This window comes from Callorhinus ursinus, unplaced genomic scaffold, assembly GCF_003265705.2.
Source record: "Callorhinus ursinus isolate GAN/ISIS: 27379988/994484 unplaced genomic scaffold, GSC_fseal_2.0 scaffold43, whole genome shotgun sequence".
Taxonomy (NCBI): domain Eukaryota; kingdom Metazoa; phylum Chordata; class Mammalia; order Carnivora; family Otariidae; genus Callorhinus; species Callorhinus ursinus.
In genome coordinates, this window is record NW_027397105.1 from 9,091,526 (window position 1) to 9,112,558 (window position 21,033).

General features: G+C 47.2%; 1 protein-coding gene across 2 annotated transcripts in view; it reads right to left on the reverse strand.

The window, feature by feature from the left end:
- Window positions 1–1,509: 1,509 nt before the first annotated feature.
- Window positions 1,510–21,033, reverse strand: part of PMP22 (peripheral myelin protein 22) — a 31,129-nt gene continuing 11,605 nt past the window's right edge. For both annotated transcript variants that reach the window (XM_073881747.1, XM_025864394.2), the window contains exons 4-5: window positions 10,117–10,257; window positions 1,510–2,843 (exon numbers count right to left, since the gene is read on the reverse strand). In XM_073881747.1, coding sequence (XP_073737848.1) covers window positions 2,680–2,843; window positions 10,117–10,257 — 305 coding nt within the window. In that variant the 3' untranslated portion in view covers window positions 1,510–2,679. The remainder of the gene's footprint in view (window positions 2,844–10,116; window positions 10,258–21,033) is intronic.

Consider the following 21,033-nt stretch of genomic DNA (forward strand, 5'->3'; position numbering starts at 1 on the left):
AAATTGGAAACGACGAACCTCAGTCCCCATCCCAGACCTACTGAACCAGATCTGCATTTTATAGGATTCCCAGGTGATTTATTAGCACGCTGTCTGAAAAGCATTTGACAGGTTCCCGGCTTATCATCCCCTGCTATGCACTGTAATCACCTGCAGGGTCCTTTAAATCCATCAGGACAGGGTGGGTCCCAACATAGACAGAAGGAATCCATATCTGTGGGGTGGACCTTGCATGGGAGATTCTAATGTTGGGCCTGGGAATTCGAATTCCCCTTCAATTTGTAAATTGCAATATACCTCAAACATCGCATCTGTGATAACCACTGATTTACAGAGGGCTTTCTATCTAATGCTCACTATACTAAGCACTTTATACATTCCACCTCTTTCTATCTCTACAATCCCATAAACTTGGCATTGGCATGTTCATCTTACAGATGAGAAAATGGAATCTTAGAGTTGGTCTATCCCTAGTCTCCTGTAGCTGGTAAGGGGCAGAGGGCAGGTTCAACCCAAGAAGCTTCATCTGTATGTTCTCCATTACAATATAGCTGTTTGCTTGCGCCTCTCATAAAATATTACCCTTTGTGACTAAGAAGTATGTGATCCTAGGGGCACCTGTGTGGCTCAGTTGGTTAAGCATCCAACTCTTGATTTCGGCTCAGGTCATGATCTCAGGGTCATGAGATTGAGCCCGGTGTTGGGTTCCGTGCTCAGTGCGGAGTCTGCTTGAGATTCTCTCTCTCTCTCCCCCTCTGCCCCTCTCTCCACTCGTGCTGTCTCTCGATTTCTAAAATAAATAAATTAAATCTTAAAAAAAAAAAGTACGTGATCCTTTCTTGATCTCTGGCGCCCAGTTCAGCGTAGATACCCAATGAGAATTGGAGCAACTTTGAGGGCATCACAAGCTTGATGTTTGGACGTGTGCAATATAACGTCAATGGGTAAAAATATCTATGGGTGAGACGCGGGCCAGGGCAGTCCAGAACCCTGGCCCTAGATGACACATGCCTGTGCCCTCCCTCAGGACCCCATCAGGAACTTAGTTGATGCCTACTAATGTTTTATCTGAAGGCCTGGCCTCCCGTCATCATCATGCAGACTTTCCGCCATCACATACCTCCCCTTCTTTGACAGGTTAGGGGTCTGTGCTGCTCATGCCAACCTTCCCCATATGTTAGGTGAACGCATGACATGCTTCCGCGGCCCCCCATGCGGTTCATCAGAGAAGAGAGCAGGAGAGAGGGTTGAGCTAAACAAACACTCAAGTCCCTTCCAGCCCCATTTACGGTTTCTGTTTCAGCTATAATTCCTGGTCCTCCCCAGTGAGCAGACATCTGCACAGGCTTATGGAAGGCACGATGTGCTCCCCGTCACCTGTAAGAAAGCCAAAATGCAACCTAGACCACAAGTTCAACCTTGCTTTCCGCCAAAGTGCTTCTTCCCTCCGCTCTGAAAGGCACCTCCCCACCCACGTCGAAGTCCCCACAAAATCCCAAGAGAGATCAGTGAGTTACTCTGATGTTTATTTTAATGCATCTTAGTCCACACAGTTGGTATAAAATCAGAAAAAGCAAAGCCAAAAAAAAAAAAAAAAAGGTCTGGAGTCTTAGCATCAGAAGGGCACCGTATATACATCTACAGTTGGTGGCCAGTACGAGTCATTGCCAGACAGTCCTTGGAAGCAGAGAACAGTCTAGACCCAGCTGAGCCCTGGGAATGCACAGTCCCAGGCAGGGGGGCGTCTAGAGGCTTGTCCCGATGCTCCGACCGTAAGAAGAATGTGGGAGCGATAAAAGCTGTGTTTATTATTTCTTTATTATTGTAATAACTGCAGCCTAGCTAGGTACAAAAGCAGTTATAAACCATTTATAGTACAGAGAATTATTCAGGTCTCCATTCTACTTTATGTCGTAAAATCGTTAATTGAATTTCCAGTGAGTAGTTTAGATGATTAGTGATAATAAGGAATGGTAAATACATAGCACCATTTCATAGGTTTGTTGTCACCGATTTCTCATCTCGACGTGTGACTGAGACACCCACCGTCAAGGGCAAGTATTCCAAGGCCACAAGCCATGTTTTTGCCGAGGGCTCCAGTTTGGGGGTTTTGTCCATGTGAGTGTGAGGCTTCGCACGTAGGTGTGGGCGGTGCCCGTCTCTGTGCGAGATGCACTGGGTCACCCACAATTTAAGGGCTTTTGGCCATTCGGAGTTTCTACCCATACTTTGGTTTTCTAATGAGGTGGAGTGGAAGGGAGGTATCTTCTTTCAGATAAAAGGGAAGGGGCAAGACGGAGTTATTTCATGTCCGGGCAAAACAAAGAGAACGAAAAACAGAACAAAAATACTGAGCTCGATTACACGGTTAGGATGTAAAGTTCCTTAGCTACTTCCTTAGGATTCAACACAAGGCTGATGGTCAACATAAAAAGCAAACAATACTATGTACATATATGTAAAAAGTGTTATAAATAGGTTTATAAACCATAGATATTATATACATCTTCAGTCAACACTAACCCCCCCTTCAACTGCTTTCTGTTTGGTTTGGTTTGAGTTTGGGTTTTTTGACTAGCTCTTTTTTTTGTCTTTTTGTCTTTTTTTCTTCTGGTTTCTGGTTTCCTTCCTCCCTTCCCCTATGTATGCTCAGTGCCTCAGACCAGCTGTCTGGGAGCCTCATTCGCGTTTCCGCAAGATCACGTATATGACGCCGCTGAGCAGGGCCAGGGGGAAGGCCACCCAGGCCAGGATGTAGGCGAAGCCATAGGAGTACTCAGAGTTGAAATGCCATTCCGGGTGCCTCACCGTGTAGATGGATGCTGCGCTCATCACGCACAGACCTGGGGAAAGAGAGGGACAAGTAGGGGGAGGGAGAGGTGACAGAGAGGGGTCCCCTGTCCACCACCCCCAGTGCGGATCCCGTGGGACCCTGGGTACCTGCTCTTGACTCACACACACTCACACGCACACACCCCAGGTCACCCAACCTTTGGCAGACAACAAACACTGTGCAAGAAGAGTGTATCTGATTCTGGAAGGAATCTTCTCCCAGATTGAGAGGAGGGGTCTCAAAGATCTAGAAACACGGGAAGCGATCTGTTCTCTGGTTCTGATCTATGTGACCCAGACCAGCATTTCCACAGTCCCTTGTCATCTTTTCTGCCCCATCTCTGTTCCTTTAACTGTCACCAATTCCTAGTTGACAGCAAGAATTTGGGCTGCAAGATAAACCTTGCTAGCTCTTTCCAAGGAGGGTTGGGTGTGGGAGCCCCTGGAAATCTATGAACAGCTCTACAAATGGGTGGTGGCCTCATCTGAACGAGGAAATTGAAATGACACTCTGCCATTACCTGAGTCATGCGAGGACCAGAGCACTGGGCTCCAGGCACAACCCAGGGCCCCTTAGCAGGACTGCCATGGAACAGGTCGAGTGATCCATGCCCTACGGGCATCGCTTAGGCATACAAAGGAATAGAGAGAGAGGAAAAAGAAGACGAGGAGGAAGAACAGGATATGAGTGGGAAGCAGAGGGAGGAGGACTATCATTGCACTTGGTTCCTTCCAACAGTTCCTGGTGCCCCCAAGGCTGGGGCTGAAGCCCAAAGAGGAGAGAAAGGTTATTGGATACACAGATAAATCCCCTGCCCACCTCTGCAGCCCTTTGGTGTGGGGAAGACAAGAAAAACCTCCACCTAGGGGCTCTTGAAGCAGGCAAGTTCAAGAGTGATGGCCAATGCCCGCAATGGCAGTCGGCATCCCCCTGCAGGGAGGGGTCCAGTGATGTCAGCACCCCAGCCCGGAGCTGCACAAAGCCCGCTCTGTTCCTTCTGTTCCCTCCTGAAAACAGGGTCTGTGAGAGGCTCTGAGTGACTCTATTATAAATCCAGCATGCTCTGCGGGATTCCTGTGGTTCCAAAGCTCCCAATGCCCCAGACCACCTACATTTAACCTCACTGCTATTTGGGCTGCCATTCTGCGGGACACTGCAACTTTGTTTGAACAAAGTGCATTAAGTGGGAATACGTTACATTCACCACCCTGATAAGACTGTCCTTCTCCAAGTCAGAGAAGAAAACTCCCACGTGGTTGGCCCCAGCTGAGAACATGCTTTATTTGCCCTGAGGCCGTGATCCCCAATTCTCTTCCCCCCCCTCCCCACGCCCCCATGACTCACCTCGGCGAAGTGCAAATCTGTGTCTTTAAGAAAGACTGAGGTCTCTGGGGCAATACTGACCTACCTAACGAGGGCAGGGCTACGAGATGAGAAATGTGACCGAGGGAACAGCGTGCAAAAAAAGGCCAGGCTGCTGCTTGGCACGCCGGGAAGGCTTCCAAATGGGCCATGCGTCTACCTGGCCACCACATGAAAAAAGGCCACGGGGAGCTGTGTAGACCAGCCGTGCCCCGATTTCACTGGCAAAGAGCGAACATTCTATCTGTGACCAAGAGGGACAGAGGAGGCAGGATTCACAAGTATAGTGACTACGTAGATGGCCTAGTTTATATGAAACTTGCCTGAGGAGCATCTCAGAAGCCAATGAACTGGAGCTTCGCCGCGATCAGCAATGAGCAGAGACACTTTACAAAGTCAAGTGTGGAGAGTGGATACACGCTTTGTAATTACTGTCGTCGGGAGACTGATGTTTTAGGGAATATGTTATCACAAGGCTGCCTGGCTGTATAGCATTACAGGTACACTGGGATATAGGGTAGTTGATGCCACACTGTAGTCCCGAAAGATGTCCCCGTAAGTGGGTGGGAACTTGCTTCCTCACCCATCAGTAGGTGGGGGCGCAGGGATGAAGGCCCCCTATGGGGAAGGTGAGTGCGGTTGCTGCTGCACCAGCAGCCTTGTACCTTCCTTCCCCACGGACGAGCAGTCTGTGCTCTGGGAGTGATGGGGATGCCCCGGCAGGGGCCTGAGTCTGGAAGGGTAGTCAGCTGTCAGTGGCAGCCCCGGACCCCATCCAGACAACATTCGAGAGTTTCTCCCTGTCAGGATGGCTGGATCCGCAACCAGCCCCTTAAAGCCCCCCTGAAGAGGAGGCCTCAAGCCCCCTTCACAGCAATAACGACCACGGGTGAGCAATCAGAGCCCAGAACCTTTAGAAGGGAGCAACCAAGGGGCCAAAGGCGAAGCAAAAAACGGAGGGAAGTCTCAAAACTTCCTTATCTCCATTCTGTTTGGCTCCGAACACATGTAAGGAGTGCCTAGTGTGTGCAGGCACTGTTCTGGCTACTGAGGGCACCAAGATGGATAAGACACAGCCCCTAGCTTCAGGGCGGAGTGTCATTCAGCAGCAGACATGTCCACAGAAACTTCCGATATGGTCTGACATGATTTCAAGAGAGGGAGATGCTCTGACAGGATGGACAGGCATGGAGTCCAAACTGGGGGGCCCAGGGAAGCCTGACAGGGCAGACGGTGCTCGACCCGAGTCAACAGGGTGTGGACAAGGTAGTCAGGGGAAGCGGGTCCTGACAAGGATCTCCCTTGACAGGGGGACGGCAGTGTGTGGGGAGGCTGGGAGTCCTGAATGGCACGCTGAGGAAGTTGTGGTGGGAAGCACATCTTCAGCAGAGGGGAAACACGATCCGAGGTGTGTTTTAGAAAGATCTCTCTGGCAGCAGCGTGGGAAATGGATTTCGGGGTAGCGACAAAACAGGGGACGGGAAGGCGCCCGAGGTGGCTTTTGCATGAGGGTAGTGGTATTCATGAGGACAAGAAGAGAACAGAAGTGGACACAATGTCCACACAGGGTGGACTGGGTCTGGGGTAAGGGAGAGAGGGGACACCCCCTCGCCTCCCCGGCATGGCCCCCTGATGGGCTAACTTAGCTCACCAGGGAAACAGGGATGTCCGGAGAGCCGGGAGGAGTGAGCAGTCAACAGAACTGAAAGGAGTGGAGGGACTCTGCCAGTGACATCAGGGAGTTATATCAGTGACCTCCGCAGAAGCCGCTCATTCGAAAACCTGGAGCGGAAGCCAGAGGGAAGTTGGCTAGAAAGTCAATGGTGCCTCATGGTGTTGGTTGGAGGAGTGAGTGACTCTGAGTCACCCCACCTGGTCCTGAGCATCATGAGGTGGGGCAGAAAGAGGCTGGAAGGTCCCTTCCTCTGAAAGCACTGGGCTCTCTGTCTGACCTATGCAGAACCTTCTCTGTGCTGCTGGTCTGATTTCCGATTTCAGCATCTACGTGACCCTCACTGCCTCGAAAGCCACCCACTGCACTCCTGGATTCCGACCTGGGCTCGGCCAGGGCAACATCTGGAACGGTTCGCTGCGAAGGGGGGGGTCCCCTTAATGTGGCACCTGGCTGCCAATGGCCTTTGAGCCACTCGGAAGAGGGAGGGCACTGTGCTTTTTTATTCATCCCCCAAAGTCTTTTGTTCTAAAGCCCGACGTCTGTATCAGTCTGTTTCACAGAAGAAACAGAACAAACAGAAACACTCACTCAGGAGTCTCCTTTTACCGTCTTCTCTGTTTTTAGTAATCACAATAAATAGTAACTACACATGTGACCCGTGTTTGATTCTGCCAAGGGAATACAATTACCCAGTCATCCAACAAGTGGGTTATTCAGGGACTTCTATGTGGTGTGCCCGGAGCTCGGTGCTGGGTGTTAAGTAGTGAAATATAAATCCAAACACGGGGCTCTGTCTTTCAGGTCGGTATCTCTATGAATTTCTTGATGCTTTTTTCATCAAGTGCAACCCAGCCCAGCAGACGTAGGATCACGGTAACCACTGTCTGAGAACAGGGCGGTACCAGTTCTTAAAATAAAAAAGACTCCAAAATCCAGGGAGAGGATCAGAATGGCTCTTCTCTAAGAAGGGGGGTTTAGAAGAATCTGTGGCTCACGAGTGGGATGAGTCTTTGGCAGAGAAATTCCTAGAGGACCTTACAGTGGGATTAGGGATAGTGTGATGGCTACACCAACAGTTCCCAACCCTGGATGAACATCAGAGTCATCCAGGGAGCAGCCCCACCCAAGAGCTTTCCAGGGATGAAGCCTGAGCACTGGCATTTTTTTTAAAGCACCTTCTTTTTAAAAAGGTGATTAAAAAAAAAAGATTTAATTATTTATTTGAGGGGGAGGGGGGAGGGGCAGAGGGAGCAGGAGAGAGAATCCCAAGCAGAATCCCTGCTGAGCACAGAGCCTGACACGGGGCTCGATCCCACGCCCCTGAGATCAGGACCTGAGCCGAAACCAAGAGTCAGACGCTCAACTGACTGAGCCACCCAGGCGCCCCTAAAGAGGTGATTCTGATGTACAGCTAAGATTGAAAAGCAATGAACTGGATGGAGCCTCTTGACACATCTCCAGGAAGCAGCCAACCTAAGAAGTATGTAATCAAGGGAAGACAGCTCTTCAATGTGAGACTTATGCTTATTATGAAAAGCAGAAGGGGATGAGTCAGCAAAGCAGGCGGACCGATAAGCACCCGCAGAGGTGTAATCTAGAGCAAGCAGAGACAGCTTCTAAAGCTACAGACAGCCCCAAGAGCCCCCCACACCTTGTACCTGCCTTTCCCACACACTCATGTGTATGATCTATGAAGACTGCAGCTGGGCCCTCCAAAGGAGAGCGAGGCAAAGACAGTGCAGCCCAAAACAGCCACCTGGGAGACTCTGAAGATTTTCCAATGGCTTCCACTTAAAATGCTTCGGTGCGGGGCACCTGGGTGGCTCAGTCGGTTAAACGTCTGCCTTCGCCTCAGGTCATGATCCCGGGGTCTTGGGATCCAGCCCCGCATTGGGCCTGCTTCTCCTTCTCCTCCCTGCTTGTGCTCTTTGTCTCTCTCTCTCTCTCTCTCTCTCTCTCAAATAAATAAATAAAATCTTTAAAAAAGATAATAAAAACTTAAAAAAAAATAAAATGCTTTGGTGCTTTGAAGAACCAAGGGAATCTCTAAGGGAAGGCCCTTCCTCTTTTAGTCCTCAACTTGGGTGGCAAAACCCTACAGAGCAAGTTCAAATGCAACATTCTGGAGAGCCTGTGATGACCAGAGGACTCACTTTCAGCTCACAAGAACTGGAGTTCAAGTTAGGAACAGAATATTCTTTGGGCTTATAGATTACGACCACTCCTGTGGCTCGACATGGCTAATTCAAGACAACTTCTTGTTGGAATAGGGGCCGCCAGGCTGACAAACTGATAAACTGAAAACTGGATCCCATGAGAGATAAGAAGCTACATGCAAAGAGGAAGAATGAAGAACAAATCATGTGCTTTTAGACTTAGCGGTTTTTTTTTATAGCAGAATTCTAACGGGCTTGCATTGAGTTCAGAGGAGATTCAGAACAGGACGGGTTAGCAAATACATGTTGGAAAAGCAGAGTTTCTACCTTGGATTTTGGGTTCCGTGGCAATTTTGGCGGATTCTGCATCTCTAACGATCAGGAGGTTCCTAACTAAATATTGAGACCATGTAGAATGCATTCTGCTGTTCTTGTGTGAGCTGGGCAACCTTGGGTACTCATGACACTCTCCTGGTCTCAGTTTATTTATCAGTAAAGTAACACACTGGGGCAGGCCAAATATAAACATTTGATGAAAGTTCTGGTTCCTAAGTCTGGATTGTTCTATCTCGAGGACACACCCATGGATGCAACAAGTATGATCATCATTTGGCTTGATATCAAACTGTAAATGGTGAGCCGAAAAAGAAGTCCCAGAATACATTCTAGTTTTGCATATGACTTCTGGAAGCGGAGTGACTAATGATAACTCTGCTTCTAATATACCTAGGCATGATATCTTACTCCATAATTTGTGATTTAACAAAACTGGCAACACTCCAGTATACCAAACCTGTCTTGGTATAAAAAAAAACCATGCAAGTAGCAAAGCACTATTCGGTTTTGAAATCCTCAAATGGTACATAATGAAATGAAATGCTGTGTTTGAGGATTTAATGAGAAGTAACTGTCCAGTCTAATTCCTTCTTCCAGGAAAGGGTAACTCTCTGGCTTCTAGAAAAGGTCATCAACATTCAACCTCAGGCTGTGCCTTACCATACAGCCATGGGTAAGCCATTATATCCCCACATCCATCAAGGACATGTGGGCTGTTTTCAACCCTCCAATGATGCTCCTGAGCACAGGGTGGTGATTCAGCACCATGGACATTCCGACAACCAACCAAGAGATAGCGTAGCCCTTTGCCTACTCAGCCAGACACTAAAACATCTCACAGTACATATGGTATATATGGAGTTTGTGACTTATTAACATGGATTCTAGGAGCCACCACCCCAACTGCCTCCTACTTCTCTCTAGTGCTTGCTAACTCAGTCAACTGGTAGTCAACAGACAGAAGAAGGGTAAGTGTCAATGAAGGAAGACATTGCTCAGAATCTAGAGACAAAGTTGGAAGATGTCACCCTCTATAATAGAAGCTTCTCAGACTCTGTATATTGTACATATGGATAACATCCAGCGGGGGGACGTGAAGGCAGTTTAAGGAGGAGTTGAAGGAGACCTCTCGTGTGTTGTCATGGCCCTATGTTTGGAAATGATGGCATATTACACAGGGGTGCCAAAATGAAGATACCTGAGGATGACAATAGTAAATCAAAGCCCACCGGAAGCCTGGAGGGGGAGTAAAGGAGAGTAAGAATTCACCATGGCTTCATCACTGCTTAGAGGGAGGAGACCCAAGCTCAGCAGCATATCGGGGCCCCTTCCCATGCCCAAGCAGGGATAGTTCCTCAGGGCATAACATAATGTACGACGATACGCCCTCAAAACTGGCCTTGGTCCTACTGATACTCTTGGCATTCACCTCTGATTATGTCTCCAGATTGTAGCTTCGTTCCTGGTGACAGGTCTGGCTGGGTTAGGGACCTTCCTTCCAGAGCCCCTAAGTCTTATTTCCTATGGATCTCGTTCCATGGCATAGTGGAGAGTTCCCAAATTCTAAGGTGTAGGTACACACACTCACACACACACACACACACACACACACACACACACACCTTCCAAAACCATCCAAGGTACAGACTCACAAACATCAGTCCTTCCGGGGCCATGTCCCTCTACTGACTGATCATTCACCAGCCTTGGACAGGCACAGTCTCCACAGGAACTGGATATCATCTCCAACTTACCAGCAAGGATTTGGAAGACTCCAGTGATATAAAACCGGCCCCCTTTGGTGAGGGTGAAGAGCTGGCAGAAGAACAGGAACAGGGACAGAACACTGAAGATGATGGACAGGATCATGGTGGCCTGGACAGACTGCAGCCATTCTGGAGGGGAGAGACACCAGGTTAGGAAAAGCCCGCCAGGGCTGAGGGAGGGGCTGTGCCATGAGGAACATGGCGCCCGGCGCACCGTGACCCCTAAAACCCACAGTCCTCCCAGGTGGCAGAAGCCCTCTTTCATGAGCAGAACTCACTTGTATAATTCACCTGTATAATACCTACTTAATTGTGGTCCTTTTGAGAAAGGGCTGTACAAACACCGCACCAGTCCCACTACTAAGAGTTAAACTCAAGTTAAAATATATTGAACTCGTTCCCAGGCTTTTTGCCAAATGTGTTACTCCCACATAAGTACACGTGTTAAAGAGGGTCTGAGCCCCACCCACTGCCTTCTCTCTTCTTGCCCTCAAAGGGCTTTCAAGGGCTTGCTTATTGGAACCCCTGTATTCCAAGAATAATTTAAAATCACTGTTCAAAATATCAGCATCCCCCAAGGAGAGATAGGGATCGTGAGGATGGTTGGGAAGAACAAACAGTATTGATGCCAAAACCAATTTTGTAGTAAATTGGAAGAAAATGCTGATGGAGAAGAGCGAGCTATGAAAATCCATTTGCTCGGCCAAGCTCTATCTTGGTCAGTCGTAACCCCAGTCATGAGCCTCAGCACAGAGCGCTCTGTGCTTAGGCAAATCGCCAGGTGGGATGCTGGGATTCTACTTCCGCAGCTTGGTTGAACCCCCCAGCTTGGGATAAAATCCCCAAGCTTCCAACTGAAATGCAGGCAGAAAAGGGAGTTCTGTAGTTCACCGTCTACTGCAAAAGAATGTCATCTCAGGAGGGAAGGGAGAAGAAGACACAGCGTGGGCTCAGCACTACAGAGGGAACCTAAGGTGTCCCCCTAGGAGAGCTGTATTTGGCTTTGCCCACCTGCCACCCGCGTCCTTTCCTCCAAGTGCCAAAGAATCACTGGGGTGGGTGCTGCTCTAAACAAGGCAAAGCAACTGGGGAAGCCACAGGGCTTTATCCTCTCAGCCCAGTAACTGAGTAGTGTGCAAAAGCTTTGAGAAACGCATCGATGCTTAACACAGTACTCCAAGCTATGAAATCTGCATGACTTTTAATCAACCACTGAATATGATGAACGTCGTTTGAGTCACAAGGAGATCACGGCAGAATTTTAAGGGCGCTGGCGGGGTTAACTGAAGAAATGTCGGAGATCCACTAATCCAGCTCCTTTGTACTGAAAGAGACTTCCGGAGATGTTCTGATGAGCCCAACAGGCAAGGCCAACTCTGGGAGGCCCTTGATTCCAGCCTAGTATTCTTTCCACTGTGACAGAACATTTGTTCCTTTTATGTTTTCAATGTCTTTGTCAATTAAGGTAAGAAAATGATGTCCCAGGTAGTGAGCCATCCTGACTTCATTTTTTATATACCTCTTCATTAAATCTGTCTTTCTCCAGCCCTAGTAATTCCTCTAGGGGAGCAGTCTGCAATAAAGTTAATGTTGCCGTAATGCTATTTTTTCAAAAGTAAACCAATTATCTGGTGCTCTGGTAGGTGAGGCTGGAAACATAAAGATACATGAGACCCAGATCCAGAACGAAAACAGTGATTGAGTTTTTTGGCTGGGAAACATTCTTCCGGGTACACCCTCCCAGGCAGAGTGGCTGGGGCAGATGACAATCTGGATTTCCTCCTCCAATTCTGAAACCTTTACCTTACTCTTTACCTCCCCTACCACTAACAACAGACTTCACATTTAGAGAAAACTCCAAATCTTTGACGCTAAATCTACAGGAATAGGAAAAATCCCTTAGACTTAGAAATGCAACTAAAGCCTTCTTGAAACTTCTTCTACCAATAATTTGAACTTGAGTCCCAACGCCATTACAATGGAGTTATTTTGCCATAAGGTGTCAAATCAGATCAGAATTAGGGGGTCAAGGAAGTTTTTATTCAATGGGCATTTATTTGCTGAACACTTACTATCTTGAGGCCGGCTCTCTGGTAAGCCCTGGGAATACAATGTTGAAGAAGGTTTTCAACCATAAGTACAAATAAATAAAATACAGACATGAAGATAGTAAATCCAACTACATCATCAATCACAATATATGTAAATGGGTTCAAGTCACTCGTGAGAAGATGAAGAATTTCACCTTGAATTACATAATTCCCATTGATAGTCTGAAACAAGAGATACACCTAAAACAAACAACAGTGGAAAATCGAAAGATTTTAAGAAGAGGTGGCAGGCAAATATTAACCAAAAAAAAAGTAAGTATAGTAATAATAGCATCAGACAACACAGAATTTAAATTGAAAAAGATGAAAGGAGGCAAAGAGGGATACTTCATAGTGAGGAAAGACCCAGTTGACCACGAAGAAATGCTAGTCGTAAACCTTTATGCCTATAAAATAACATGGCCCAGAAAAAGTATAAAGTAAGAGATAATTGGGAGAAGAAACTGACAAAGTCACAATCATAGTGAAAGGCCTTAGCATACCTCTCTCAGAATAAACAAATCAAGTAACTAAAAAAAATACAGTAGCAGAGAGATTATGGATAACAAGATTCACCACTTCAATTTAGTAGATATATAGAAAATTTGTGTCCATATAACAAAGAGCATGAATTATTTTCAAACGTACAAGGAACAGTCTTACACGCTATGTATTAGGCGACAAGTAAATCTCAATAAATCTCAAAGGAAGCAAAAGTGATACAGGCATAAATCGAGGCGAACAGAAAGTAGGAATGAAAAACAAACTGGCCAAAATAAGATTGGAAATTTAAAAATAGTATTTGGACAAAGAAGTCAAGATGAGAACTAAAACTTTCTTCAGCAGAGGTTGGGATTCAGAGAGTCGTCAACGTCAAATCTATGGGCGGTGGTCCAAGCCATACTCTCAGTGGAAAATGTACGCCCTTAGAGCATGTACTAAAAAATACAAGTATTGGCAAAGAATGAACTAAACTTCCCACTTCAGAAGTTAGAAAAGGAATAATTAAACGGATCCAAAATGAACTGACTCATTACTGATGAGAGCAATTGTTAATAAAATCTAAAAAGGACAAAAATACAATTAATTAAAGAATCATGTTCTTTGGTGGGGGGGGCTCAGTAAGGCAGACAAATTTTATTAAAGCACATAAAAGAAGTGCTAAAGACATAGAAACATACTATGTTTCCAGATAGAAATACTCAAAGTCTTAAAGATGCCGTTTTCCCCCAAAGTAATGTACAAATTCGATGATATCCTAAATAATATCCCAACCGGAACTTGACAAATGCTTTAAAAATTTATCTGAGGGCCACTGGGTGGCTCAGGCACTTTAAGAGTTTGCCTTCGGCTCAGGTCATGACCTCGGGGTCCTGGGATTGAGCCCCGAATCGGGCCTCCCTGCTCAGCAGGGAGTCTGCTTCTCCCTCTTCCTCTGCTCTTCCCTCTGCTCGTGTGCTCTCGCTCTCAAATAAATAAATAAAATCTTTAAAGAAGTAAAATAAAAAAATAAAAACTTATCTGAAAGACAATAAGTAATGATAGCCAAAACAATTTTTGAACCAAACACAAGAAGAAAAGACAAAAATACACAAACAAAAACAATGAGTCAGAACATCACCTACCAGATATCCAAATATAGATATGCAAAGCGTATATTTATATTATAAAGTTCTAGCAGTTCAAACAGTGTGGTATTAGCCATGAAAGAGAAATAAAACAATGGCACAGAACTAAGACTTTGGGAGTGTATCTGTGAATTCAGTATGTAACGAACATAACATATAAATCAGTAGAGAAAAAATACAACAGATACCAAGTGGGGATGGCTATCCATTTGTCAAAAAAAGATCTCTAGCTCACATCATCCACAAAGTTCAATTCCAGATGCATCAAAAAGCTCAGTGTAGAATGATAAAGTCATACAGACACGTGATTGACAAACGAGAAATAGGAATAGCCAATAAACATCTTTAATGGTGTTCAACCTCCTTAGCATCCAGGAAAATGCAAGTGAAATCCAGAAAGAATATGATGCCAATGTTTATCTATCAGATTTGCAAAAATCAAAAAGGTTGATAATGTCAACAGAGTACATGTATGAGAGATACCTCTAAACACCGTTCAGAGGAATGATTAATATAATTATCCTTCTGTGACCGGCAATTTGGCAGAATATATTTAAATTGTTAAATGCCAATAACGTGACTCCACAATTTAATCACTACATCGTGGATAAATACTTAACCATATCCTCAAAGAGAAATGAATAAGGATTGCTCACTATACCATCACTCCCATGAGTGGAAATAAATTAGGGTAAATCCCTACGATGGAATATTTTTGCAACAGTGAAAAAGTCATGAGTTGGAAAATGAACAACCTCTGAAAGATCTCCAAGACAATGAAAAGACTAAGGCATCCATACAACATGATGTCATTATGTAAATACACACCAAAAAAAAAAAAACTTTATAAATACGTGTAAATGTGCAAATACACGCATGAATATGCGTGTGCGTGTTCACTGGAAAAAGAGCCAAAGATGTGCCAACTGATATCCACGGCTGCCTGCCGGAGCTGGAGCTAGATGGAGGAGAGTTTGGTCTTTGGTCAGTATCTGCATCGTCAGATTTATTTTTAATACGGAGAATACTTTCCTGTAACATCTGAATAATTAAAACTAACTTAAAAGATCACAAGGCAAAGCAGACATGGCAGTGCACAAGAAGGATTCCAAAGCTCAAAGAACAGTTGGAATCTGGACGGGATTGGTCTTCCACTTGCCGAGAGTCAAGGGACTTCTCCTGCCCTCAATCGCTATCAGATCAGAAGCTTACATACGGGAAGGCCGGGGAGATAAAGAACGGAGCCAGGAGGTAGCAGTGTCCATCCCAGCTCCGACAGGCTGGCTGAATTATCCAGAAGGAAGCCCACGAGGTCCTGAGGAGATTCTGAAGTGCAGAGGACATTGCTCCAGAGCCAGAATCCTTCGCCTGGATTGGATTCGACCAGGAGCTCGGGGCATGGCAGGTGTTTGATCCCATATGAGGACTCGAGCCAAGCCTGACTGCTGGGCAGCCAGGCACTCTACTCACCACAGCGCAGGGGATGGTTCTGCCACCTACTTCTGCTCACCACCGGCTTCACTTGCCACTTAGCATGTGTTCGGCCTTGAATTTCTCTTCTCTGACAGTGACATTGCAACTATCTCGTAGGGCGATCGCAATGATCAAACTGATAGGAAAGCTCTACTGGAGGATGATACAAATCACCCCATTTTTTAAAAAGCTGATGTTGAGGACCGGGGCAAATAAGCATTTACGGACTGTTGCAGGGTACAGTTTCTCCGGGGTAGATTTGGCTGGGTCACTCCGGTAGTGACACATGGGGACCACAGTGTTCGCGTAAGCCACATGATTAGGGCACCAACCAGAACTCCGAAAGCATTTGCAAGTATTTGCAAATTATCTGGAAAGAGGCAGATTGTGACCATGTTAGGCTTTGCAGGTCAAAGGTAGGGTCTCCGTGGCCTCTCCTTGGTTTTGGCATCTTAGCACAAAATCGGTCTTAGTCAATATGTAAATGAATGGGTGGGGCCCACTCATCCAATAACGCCTGACTTACAAAATCAGGCGGTGGGCCAGATTTGGCCTACAGGGCATAGTGGCCAACCTCCGCTATCGCAAAGCAAGTCAGACGTCCACGATACCATTATTAGGGTAGAGAGACATCTGATGTAAGGGACGGAGCTCTCAATGACAAACCTGTTTTATATGGAGCAAACCTAACACGACACCAACATTCCAAGGGGCAAATCTGAGCTCCTCTCCGAGCCCCAGGGCAGGGAGACACTTTCTCTCCAGTTGCAAGTTTGTGATCATTCGCCGAGCCAGTAATGAGCACCCACAGTCATCCTCCAGGACCCACTCAGTGGCTGGCCCCAGGTGGATGCCTGGGTAAATATCTGTGGAATTCCCCGTGGAATTTTAATTTTAATCTCCAACCTTGGTGCAGAGCATAGGAATTAAACGCCCTAAAACTCTCTGCTGGCTCGGTTCTAATGAGAGTGCCAGGTCCAGGGGCTGCTGACAGCTTTTCTGACGTGGGCCGTGGCTGCAGGCAGACCCAGCTCCCCCAGCAGATAAGCGCAAGCTTGAGTTTACTCAATGATCAAAGCACGCCTCAAGGTCAGATTCCTGCTGCCGTGGCAGCTAAGCAGTGAAGGAAGGACATCTGCCCCCGCAGCTGTATTCTTAGCCCTGGCCTGCAGTCCAGTGAGCTACGGGCTCAGAGAGGATGAAGCTACTTTGAAATGTGCCAGATCATCTAGGGCCTTCCGCATCCTTCATTACCAGCACTGAGCCACCTGCCCCTCCCATCCCCGGCCCCGCGGGGACTCCGAGCGACTCCTAAAAGCTTTCTGACTCAATCAAGAGAACAGGTTTTCTTGGAAAGAAGAGGAAGGACAGGTGCGGGAAAGTCGGCATACATCGGGGAGGGCAGGAGAGAATAAAGCCTCGAAGAAAGAGACCATTGGAGGAGACGAAAAAAAAAAATCATAATTTAAAAAAATTAAAATTAAAAAAAAAAAAAGCACGGGACCAACAGGGCCTGGCTCCCCACCCTCAAATTGCCCCACCCACCTGCCATCACACACTGCCATTTTCCTTACTTCTGAGTAGGAATGTCATTCCAGGAATAGCTGACTTACCAAGAGGCCTCCATCCTCAACAATGTGGCCTTTAAAAGGCACTTACGCTTCGCCCACCAGCTGGAGCACGTGCCGGGCCCGGCGTGGGTCCCCCACCCCGGGGGGGTCTTCAGTTTCATCCCCACCCAGACAAAGCTGACAGCTCTGAAGGGAGGTTCAGGTCTCAGGCTGGATGCAAACCAGAGAGGGAAAGACCGTGGCCGGGAGCTCACAGAGCTCAGGAAGACCACATAGGAGGAGGCTCTTCCAACACATAACCGTAGAGGGCATATTAACCAGAGCAAAACCCACGAAAGAAACTTCACGTCAAGGTGTTTCAGCTAAACCTGACACAATCAGTCAGTTAACCGCACTCCTAATTAACAGGCTTAGTGGTAGACACAGGAAGGAGTCTTTCAGAGTCTAACTTATATGTGTGGTTTGAAACCTACAGTCTTACTCTGCTAACTAGTCCTGGGGCTTGAAAAGGAAATATAATATATAATATAGGACAGAAGGTACCTGAAAATAGGAAGCTGCTGGAGGTTTCCTTTATTTTCCGGTTAAAAAACTCTAGTAACTAGAGGATCGGGTTAGGCTAGGCTGTGCTTCTCAAAGAATTGTTGTGGGACCGCTCAACCCACCGGCTGATTAAAAAAACAAAAACAGAGGGGATGGGTTCCACGGTCAAGTCCATTATCATCCCTCCTTGGATGTTAATTATAATGCGCAATGAAATACTAAAGGCTAAGGGAATTCTTGCCACATAAGAAGAAGCCTTCTTAACTTTCGAATTTTTATATTTTTCACACTGACTCATCAGAAAACCTTTTTGTTTTGTTTTAAGAACAGACCTCTTGGAACCACTGGGTTTGGCAGGAAAAATGGCAGTCGAGGACAGAAAGGCACTGTTTAAGAGCTGTACTGTCCGAGAGAGTACAGGGGTGAGGGGGGTGCCTGCGTTATTCTCAGGATCTTTGGGTTTGAAAGGCATTCTCCATATAATAATCACCATATGATCTCCATCTCCATATAATAATCAGAAGCGCCCTCTCCTTTTAATCCTGGAAGTGTTTTCGGAAAGGCCAAGCATCACGGCGATTAAGAGCTAGAATGGAGTCCCTACCCCACCAGCCACAGTAACCCCCCCTCCCTTCCCCTAGCACAACGCCCTACTCTCCCCCGCACAGCTACTGAAATTCTACCTAATTCCCAAGGCCCAGCTCAGAGGCCACCCCAACTCAGGACGCTCCCCCACCACGTCACAATTACATCCCGAATGTGAACAGGCCCCAGGACGTGATGTGGTAGGTGCCAACTCCAGGCCTTACCTCCATGCTCGCTCTGCTAGACAACCAGGGCACCTGCCCCAGGTTCTCAGTTTGTGAGAGGCAGGCCCAGGGCAAAAAAAAAAAAAGCAAGGACCCCTGAGGTCTACTCTACTGGGTTTTCCACCACAACACACGGGGGATACTGAGAGGTCCAATAATGTGTTTGAAATCTAATGAATTAAATGACCCCACTGCCTTTCTTTAGGTTTAGAATTCACAGAAGCTAAGGAGGAAGGGGGGGGGAATGATGTGACGAGGTAACAGGGTCCCCCCTTCTCTGCTCATCAATCTGGCAAAGCCAAACCGCCACCCCAGCTTCCGGGCGGCCAAGAAGAGGCTCATGCGTGCTCTCTCTAGAGGCAAAACATGACACAGCTGGGACTTCGGAAGCCACTGAAGGAAGGAGGCATCACCCAGACAAGGGGAGAGTCTCGAAAACAAAACTGGGGTCTCTGAATATTCGAAGTCAGCCGAGGGACCCTTCAGAAGCTTAAACCAGGCCACCTGGTCAAACCCCAGTCTAGCACATCAGGCGGGAAGGAAGCCGTCAGAAATGAGCGGACCTAAGAGGGGACAGACTCGGGTCTAACAGAGGCACCGCTTCATGACAATACCTCAAGGCACCTCTCCCATATCACTGGCCACTCTTTCCCCATCCCTTCTGCTAACTCCTTCCTGCACCCCATTTACTCACTGGGGTATCCCAACACTCAGCTCTGGACCCTGTGCCTTTCTTCTTGCCTTCTCTTCCCATCCCTTCCTCCAGCCAGCACACTCTGCCACACTGGACTCTTTCCATTACCTCCTGGAATATTCCTCCTGTGATTCTTCCCGTGACCTGTCCCCCTGGCGTCCACCCACAAGACGGCCTTCTGTAACCAGCTCCCCCAACCTTGGTGACTGTCTGTGTCATCACTCTGTCGCCTTCAGAATCCTTTGCATGAGTATTTATCGTATATTCTGGGTGTCCCCCCAAGTCACCGTGAGCCCCACTAGAGCAGAGACTTGGTCTTTCTTGTTCAGCTCTGTGTGGTCGGCATGCGGATGCGCTCAATATATTTGAGGAATGTAAATGAAGGGACCGTGCTGTTCGCTCTTCGAAAATGAAAGAGGCTCTCTTGAAAGGTAGTGAGTTCCCCATCCCTGGTAGGATGAACACGGGATGGGCTTAGTGGAGAGGGGTCTGAAGCGAGGTGTGGCGGGAGAGAGGGATGGACCTGATGACCTCCCAGGTCCCTGCCAACATTGGGAGTCTATGTGTGTGTCCATGACGACACACTCAGGAGGCTTCCCGCCAGACATCCTTCTCTCGGGCACTGAAAACCAACACCCACAACCTCAGGCCTCATGACAGCCCATCCCCGCTCCTGAAATACAAGCTTTCTTGACTCTGCTAGAATCCTGGGAATGCAATTTAAATTTCTGAAGAAGCAAAGACTGAGTTTCAAGGGCCCTGTGGTTCAGAGCTAGGTCTGAACAAGCATGCAGAATTAACTCCTGGATCTTGGCATCTGATGAGAAACTTTGCAGGTTGCAACATTAGCATTCTGACACCACATCCCATCCCTTGTACCTCCCTCGCCTGGCAGGCCCTCAGCAACCCACAAGGGCCTGTAAAATCAGGAGCCGTTACTTGGGCAGAGATTGTGGGTTGGCCCAGAGAGCTGCGAAGATTTTAAGTTGCAAAACATGAACCATGAATGCAGAGGGCCTCCTGTGTTCTCTAAAATCCGACCAAGAGCTGAGCCACAGACGGGGAAATGGTCTGATGCCCTTGCCGAAATGACAAGGCCACCAAACAGATAAAAAAAAAAAAAAAAGAGAGAGAGAGAGAGAGAGAGAGAGAAATCTGGAATCAGGGAAGACACAGACGACAAGTGACCACCGGGGCTCAAGCTAGGGGCTCCTGAGACTGGCAACATTTATATTTTTCTGATTTTCAATCCAAAGCATCAATCTAATGCTGTCCACCACCTGATTGCCATGAGTTTGTTGTTGCTTAGAATGGAAAGGAAAAGCATTGACTGCTCACTTTCTTGGCTTGAGATCCTGGCTCCAGCCCAGCTCCAGAACTCTGACCCATTGTGCTACCCACCAGATACCCACAGATAAAACAAAGAGGGGGAGAATGCCAGTGTGTATTTGCACCTAAAATGTGCAGAATATGGAGAGTTCAAAACAAAAAGCATTAGTTCGGTCAATTCAAGGCACATTTTGCCGAACTTTCTGGGTCAGTAGATTTTAAACTCACTCATGGCCTACGGGCTCCAAGGAGACAGGCGCCTTCAGACCTGGGGAGAAGGCTTGGTGCATCGCCCCTGCTCCCCAGATCCCAGCCAGAGCTGCTCAGATCTCATTAGTTTGAAAACCAGGGCTCTACAAGATGTCCATCGACAGATGAATGGATAAAGAAGATATGGTATATATACACAATGGAATATTACGCAGCCATCAAAAGGAATGAGATCTTGCCATTTGCAACGACGTGGATGGAACTGGAGGGTGTTATGCTGAGTGAAATAAGTCAATCAGAGAAAGACATGTATCATATGACCTCACTGATATGAGGAATTCTTAATCTCAGGAAACAAACTGAGGGTTGCTGGAGTGGTGGGGGGTGGGAGGGATGGGGTGGCTGGGTGATAGACATTGGGGAGGGTATGTGCTACGGTGAGCGCTGTGAAGTGTGCAAGACTGTTGAATCACAGATCTGTACTTCTGAAACAAATAACGCAACATATTTTAAGAAAAAAGAAAAAGAAGAAGATAGCAGGAGAGGAAGAATGAAGGG